This window comes from Oncorhynchus masou, chromosome 3 (assembly GCF_036934945.1).
Source record: "Oncorhynchus masou masou isolate Uvic2021 chromosome 3, UVic_Omas_1.1, whole genome shotgun sequence".
NCBI classification, from domain to species: Eukaryota; Metazoa; Chordata; class Actinopteri; order Salmoniformes; family Salmonidae; genus Oncorhynchus; species Oncorhynchus masou.
The window spans coordinates 6,430,704-6,438,203 of NC_088214.1; the positions used below are offsets into that span (position 1 = coordinate 6,430,704).

Sequence of the window (7,500 nt, forward strand, 5' to 3'; positions counted from 1 at the left end):
TTTACAGATTTCTACCTCAGCTCTTAACGACACATCAGTTTACAGACCACTACTACTGAACCTTCTAGAAAACCCCTTTTTATAACGGAGCAAATATCAACGTTCTCTTTCTGAGGTGTTTAGTGTTTAGAACTGCGTGTGGGCTACGCCATTAAGAGGCAATTACACGGCTATTAGCCACGCATATACTATTTATTTACCATTCACCTTTCATTTTGAAGGACTCAGGATTCTTCTAGAAACAGCAGGCTAGGAGAGTGACTTGGGAAAGCAATGCTCACCGTTTACGTATCCATAGCGACTAATACTCATCGTAAACCATATTGTACATGCCAGAGTGATGCCTTATGACACTTGGCATGATAGCAGAAACTGATCTGGGACCAGACTAGAACAATAACAGGCGGGCAGGGACTTGACATGATAGCAGAAACTGATCTGGGACCAGGCTAGAACAATAACAGGCGGGCAGGGACTTGACATGATAGCAGAAACTGATCTGGGACCAGGCTAGAACAATAACAGGCGGGCAGGGACTTGACATGATAGCAGGGACTGATCTGGGACCAGGCTAGTAGAATAACAGGCGGGCAGGGACTTGACATGATAGCAGGGACTGATCTGGGACCAGGCTAGAACAATAACAGGCGGGCAGGGACTTGACATGATAGCAGAAACTGATCTGGGACCAGGCTAGAACAATAACAGGCGGGCAGGGACTTGACATGATAGCAGGGACTGATCTGGGACCAGGCTAGAACAATAACAGGCGGGAGCACTAAGAGAAGCTCAGTGGTCTCGACTGTCATGAAAGGGACACTACAGAAGTCTCAGATTAAAACTAAATTAAAATGAAAATAAAAAGTACCAAAAGGTTTCCCATCGACGCCCATGAAACAAGTCAACATGAAACAAGTCGAAAGGAAACAAGTCAACATGAAACAAGTCGACAGGAAACAAGTCGACATGAAACAAGTCAACATGAAACAAGTCAACATGAAACAAGTCAACACTAAATAAAAAGATAAACCATTATATTTAAAGGATAATGTATAGACATGGTGTGTTTTGTTCTGTGTGACTTTGAGTATGACCTTGTTGGTGAAGGAGTGGTGGTCCATTGTGATGTAGAGTGACCTGGGTTGATTACAGTGTGTTCCCTAGGGATCAACGGGGCCCGGGTTGATTACAGTGTGTTCCCTAGGGATCAACGGGGTGTCTGAGGTCACCACTCAGGCTTGATTGCCCTGCCCCGTCTGTACAGGACGGGGTTAAATGCTCACATGAGACTAATGATGTCACAAGGCCTCATATGGCCCCTAGATTCTGGAACACTGGGGAGGGAGGGAGGGATTCTATTGGTCGATAATGGATCTCACAAAACAGGTGGAACGGTTTGGGTACTAAAATGTCTGGAAATCCCAGAAATCTCACTGAATTGAAAAGCAACATGCAGTTGAAAACAGGAAACAACACATCCCTTTAAAAAAAAAAAAACATGTTTTAACTTCCTTCTCCCAATGTGAAAAGGAACTTTATCTAGTCTCATCTGTCTCCAACAACAAATGACAATTTGGTGCAGGCAGCTATGAATCTACATCATCGTTATGCAAAATGTATGAGATATAAATGTAGGTTCCTTATATCACTATGAAGAGAAGCAGCCTGAGGTCTGACAGGCTGGGATAGATATCTGCTTTGTGTAGCTGGCTGTTTTGAATATGACCCAGACAACTGTCTCCTGCTGTCCTTAACTACCAGCCCATTGTAGAGGCTCGGTGACAGTCCTTAACTACCAGCCCATTGTAGAGAGAGGCCCAGTGACTGTCCTTAACTACCAGCCCATTGTAGAGAGAGGCTCAGTGACTGTCCTTAACTACCAGCCCATTGTAGAGATCCTTAACTACCAGCCCATTGTAGAGAGAGGCTCAGTGACAGTCCTTAACTACCAGCCCATTGTAGAGAGAGGCTCAGTGACTGTCCTTAACTACCAGCCCATTGTAGAGAGAGGCTCAGTGACTGTCCTTATCTACCAGCCCATTGTAGAGATCCTTAACTACCAGCCCATTGTAGAGAGAGGCTCGTTGACTGTCCTTAACTACCAGCCCATTGTAGAGAGAGGCTCGGTGACTGTCCTTATCTACCAGCCCATTGTAGAGAGAGGCTTAGTGACTGTCCTTAACTACCAGCCCATTGTAGAGATCCTTAACTACCAGCCCATTGTAGAGAGAGGCTCGGTGACTGTCCTTAACTACCAGCCCATTGTAGAGAGAGGCTTAGTGACTGTCCTTAACTACCAGCCCATTGTAGAGATCCTTAACTACCAGCCCATTGTAGAGATCTTAACTACCAGCCCATTGTAGAGAGGCTCAGTGACTGTCCTTAACTACCAGCCCATTGTAGAGAGAGGCTTAGTGACTGTCCTTAACTACCAGCCCATTGTAGAGATCCTTAACTACCAGCCCATTGTAGAGAGAGGCTCGGTGACTGTCCTTAACTACCAGCCCATTGTAGAGATCCTTAACTACCAGCCCATTGTAGAGATCCTTAACTACCAGCCCATTGTAGAGAGAGGCTCGGTGACTGTCCTTAACTACCAGCCCATTGTAGAGATCCTTAACTACCAGCCCATTGTAGAGATCCTTAACTACCAGCCCATTGTAGAGAGAGGCTCGGTGACTGTCCTTATCTACCAGCCCATTGTAGAGATCCTTAACTACCAGCCCATTGTAGAGATCCTTAACTACCAGCCCATTGTAGAGAGAGGCTCAGTGACTGTCCTTAACTACCAGCCCATTGTAGAGATCCTTAACTACCAGCCCATTGTAGAGATCCTTAACTACCAGCCCATTGTAGAGATCCTTAACTACCAGCCCATTGTAGAGAGAGGCTTAGTGACTGTCCTTAACTACCAGCCCATTGTAGAGATCCTTAACTACCAGCCCATTGTAGAGAGAGGCTCGGTGACTGTTCTTAACTACCAGCCCATTGTAGAGATCCTTAACTACCAGCCCATTGTAGAGATCCTTAACTACCAGCCCATTGTAGAGATCCTTAACTACCAGCCCATTGTAGAGATCCTTAACTACCAGCCCATTGTAGAGATCCTTAACTACCAGCCCATTGTAGAGATCCTTAACTACCAGCCCATTGTAGAGATCCTTAACTACCAGCCCATTGTAGAGATCCTTAACTACCAGCCCATTGTAGAGATCCTTAACTACCAGCCCATTGTAGAGATCCTTAACTACCAGCCCATTGTAGAGATCCTTAACTACCAGCCCATTGTAGAGATCCTTAACTACCAGCCCATTGTAGAGATCCTTAACTACCAGCCCATTGTAGAGATCCTTAACTACCAGCCCATTGTAGAGATCCTTATCTACCAGCCCATTGTAGAGGCTCAGTAACTGTCCTTAACTACCAGCCCATTGTAGAGGCTCGGTGACCGTCTGAACAGAACACAAGGTTTCCAGTTGGTCACGACACAGAGACTGTCTTTGTGTGAGAATTAAAAGGCTCCACTGGCTGGTTTTACCTGGTAGTGATCTGATTACTGGAGTTTGTTAGGCAGCAGAACAGAGGGGACCAGCTTTAGAAGAAATCGGTCTGTCTTAACCTATAGAGAGGTCAGGCTTAAACACAGTATAGACGGGACTTCAGAGTAGCATATGAATCATGATAAGATGAAAGCACCTCTGATTAATAGCATTACTGTAGTTAGGGAGCAGGGGAGAACGGGGAGGGACAGGGGAGGACAGGGAGGGACAGGGGAGGACAGGGAGGACAGGGAGGGACAGGGGAGGACAGGGGAGAACAGGGAGGGACAGGGGAGGACAGGGAGGACAGGGAGGGACAGGGAGGGACAGGGGAGGACAGTGGAGGACAGGGAGGGACAGGGGAGGACAGGGGAGAACAGGGAGGGACAGGGGAGGGCAGGGAGGGACAGGGGAGGACAGGGAGGGACAGGGGAGGACAGGGGATGACAGGGAGGGACAGGGGAGGACATGGGAGGGACAGGGGAAAACAGGGAGGGACAGGGGAGTACAGGGAGGGACAGGGGAGGACATGGGAGGCCAGGGAGGGACAGGGGAGGACAGGGGAGGACAGGGGAGAACAGGGGAGAACATGGGAGAACATGGGAGGGACAGGGGAGAACAGGGAGGGACAGGGGAGAACAGGGAGGGACAGCTATAGTAGGTCTGTCTGTATGTCTGTCTGTCTGTCTGTCTGTCTGCCTGCCTGCCTGCCTGCCTGGGCCTATAGAGAGGTAAGGCTTACACAGCAGAGAGAAGAGCAAGAGGACCACATAGCTAGATAGAAGCTACCACATCAGAAAGGCTAATGAACACGAAACTAATATTACACTCAATTGTCTGTCTTTGTTTCTCGTCTGACTAACGGAGGGCTGAGTTGAATGTCTTTTACCAGTCACACATCACACAACCACTTCATTCGTCCTGTATGTCGGAGGGTCAGAGGTGGGAAAAGGGGCTGAACTGACTCATCTCTACGTTATTGTGGGGGAACTGGAAGCCTTTGGCGTAGAGCCGTCAGGATTCTGGAGTACAATGGTAGAGAAGGTCGGTAATACACTGACACGTGTTCAAATGCGAAGCCAACGGTCACACAGCGAGCGGCCGGGAAGGTTGAAACATGAGACAGAAAATGAGAGTGTGTGTGATCTAATTGAATTACAGTGACCCTGTGACAGCGCTGTGGTTGAGGTTATGCGCTGAATTAATTTTGGTCCCCTGACCCCTCCTCTTCTGTAGGGCATCTCTCCACACTCGACAACCCCAGGGGGCCACAGAGACTCCCAGGGGCCCCAGAACCTAGCGACAGTGACACATCTCGAAGAGAGCACTTCTCCAAACCCCTGTCTTCATTAAGATGGACAGCAGGGCACTGAGGTCATACACACACACACACGCACACACACATGCGCACACACACTCCACATGTACTGTTTCTAGAATAATCTACAGAACACCAGCAGACTGAGTGCATTGAGAAAGCAGCTGAGTCTGGTTGTGATCAGAATCCACCTGGGAGACCAAGTGGACCGGTACAGTTTTGCCTTCCTTCCTTACGGAGTTAAATGAAGCAGTAAAATTGCACAGCGTGAGCAGCGTCTCCTTAAGCAAACAAACAAACAAACAAACAAACGAGCTCGAGCAAAAATGAATATTCAGCAGTCCAGTTTAATGTAATAGTGCACTGCTGTTAAGATAAAATCTAAAGAAACATATCTTTGTTAATGTATTATAATATATGGCCTTCAGTAAACGCTTTTATCCAAAACAACTTAAAAGTACAGCGAGTGTGTTTTAGTAAGTGACTCCAACAGGAATCAAACCCACAAACTTGAGTGTTATGAACACAGTGAAACAAAGGTATGTCTGTATTCTGGCATGATCCGAGGGTTTAACAAGCTTTTAGTCATACATAAAGTACAGTACTTACTGTCAGCCTGAGAGGAGAGCACCAGGCAGCTGAGTAGCAGCAGGAGGGATGGCACCGCCCCCCTGGGCAGGAGGGGAACTGCAGGGTGAATGTTTGGCACCATGATGGTCCAGGTTGGCACAGCGACTCCTCCTCCTCGCTCCCCTCAACGAAGACACAAAGCGACTCCTCCTCGCTCCCCTCAACGAAGACACAAAGCGCCTCCTCCTCCTCGCTCCCCTCAACGAAGACACAAAGCGGCGACTCCTCGCTCCCCTCAACGCAGACAGACACCTCACCTCACACGATCAAACACAGACACCTGGGAGGAGACAGAGAGAAGACAGGACGTTAGTGTTTTCATTTAAATCTGATCTGATCTGAACTGATCTAACGGAAGTCAACAACAACAAAAACAACATCTGCAAAATGCTGGTACAAAAGCCAGGCAAGAAAAAAAAGTGTAGCTTGGATCCATCAAAGACACAATCGTTAACAACACAATCCAGGCTATACAACACCCGAGACCTCCGCATTAGCAGTTTCCTAAACGTTAGAAATGTAGCATAACAATCAACAGAGAATCGTGGGGAGACAAGAAAACAAAAACCTCTTTGACGGGCGCTAGTTACCCCTCTAACCCCTCCTTGACAGACGCTAGTTACCCCTCTAACCCCTCCTTGACGGGCGCTAGCTACCCCTCTAACCCCTCCTTGACGGGCGCTAGCTACCACTCTAACCCTCCTTGACGGGCGCTACCTACCCCTCTAACCCCTCCTTGACGGGCGCTAGCTACCCCTCTAACCCCTCCTTGACGGGTGATAGCTACCCCTCTAACCCCTCCTTGACGGGTGATAGCTACCACTCTAACCCCTCCTTGACGGGCGCTACCTACCCCTCTAACCCCTCCTTGACGGGCGCTAGCTACCCCTCTAACCCCTCCTTGACGGGTGATAGCTACCCCTCTAACCCCTCCTTGACGGGTGATAGCTACCCCTCTAACCCCTCCTTGACGGGTGATAGCTACCCCTCTAACCCCTCCTTGACAGGCGCTAGTTACCCCTCTAACCCCTCCTTGACAGGCGCTAGTTACCCCTCTAACCCCTCCTTGACGGGCGCTAGCTATCCCTCTAACCCCACCTGGGGACAGACTAGTACACAGTGAGTCCCTGGGGACAGTCAGTTAACTTCTCTAGGGACCTGGGGGAACAGACAGTTAGTTAACTCATACCTTCTCTAGGGACCTGGGGGAACAGACAGTTAACTCATACCTTCTCTAGGGACCTGGGGGAAACAGACAGTTAGTTAACTCATACCTTCTCTAGGGACCTGGGGGAAACAGACAGTTAGTTAACTCATACCTTCTCTAGGGACCTGGGGGAACAGACAGTTAACTCATACCTTCTCTAGGGACCTGGGGGAAACAGACAGTTAGTTAACTCATACCTTCTCTAGGGACCTGGGGGAAACAGACAGTTAGTTAACTCATAACTTCTCTAGGGACCTGGGGGAAACAGACAGTTAACTCAAACCTTCTCTAGGGACCTGGGGGAAACAGACAGTTAACTCAAACCTTCTCTAGGGACCTGGGGGAACAGACAGTTAACTCAAACCTTCTCTAGGGACCTGGGGGAAACAGACAGTTAACTCAAACCTTCTCTAGGGACCTGGGGGAAACAGACAGTTAACTCAAACCTTCTCTAGGGACCTGGGGGAAACAGACAGTTAACTCATACCTTCTCTAGGGACCTGGGGGAAACAGACAGTTAACTCAAACCTTCTCTAGGGACCTGGGGGAAACAGACAGTTAACTCAAACCTTCTCTAGGGACCTGGGGGAAACAGACAGTTAACTCATACCTTCTCTAGGGACTTGGGGGAACAGACAGTTCAGGAAACAGAACAGAAAAACAAAAAATAACAACATTGTCAAGGAACAGAATCAGAACCGGGAACGAAAGTGATCAATACTGTTCCGGAATAGAACTGTTATTTTAAAAGCATAGGAACTGCTGAATAATGATATTTTACGGTCTGGGCATTTTTTTCCAGCCCC

The 7,500-nt window shown here is 48.4% G+C and overlaps 1 protein-coding gene across 1 annotated transcript in view; it reads right to left on the bottom strand.

Moving 5' to 3' along the window:
• LOC135509245 (receptor-type tyrosine-protein phosphatase F-like) overlaps positions 1–7,500 on the bottom strand; it is a 626,176-nt gene that overhangs the window by 292,397 nt on the left and 326,279 nt on the right. Inside the window, 1 exon segment of the mRNA XM_064929741.1 lies at positions 5,467–5,767. Within this exon segment, the coding sequence (XP_064785813.1) occupies positions 5,467–5,569 (103 nt within the window). The 5' untranslated portion in view covers positions 5,570–5,767.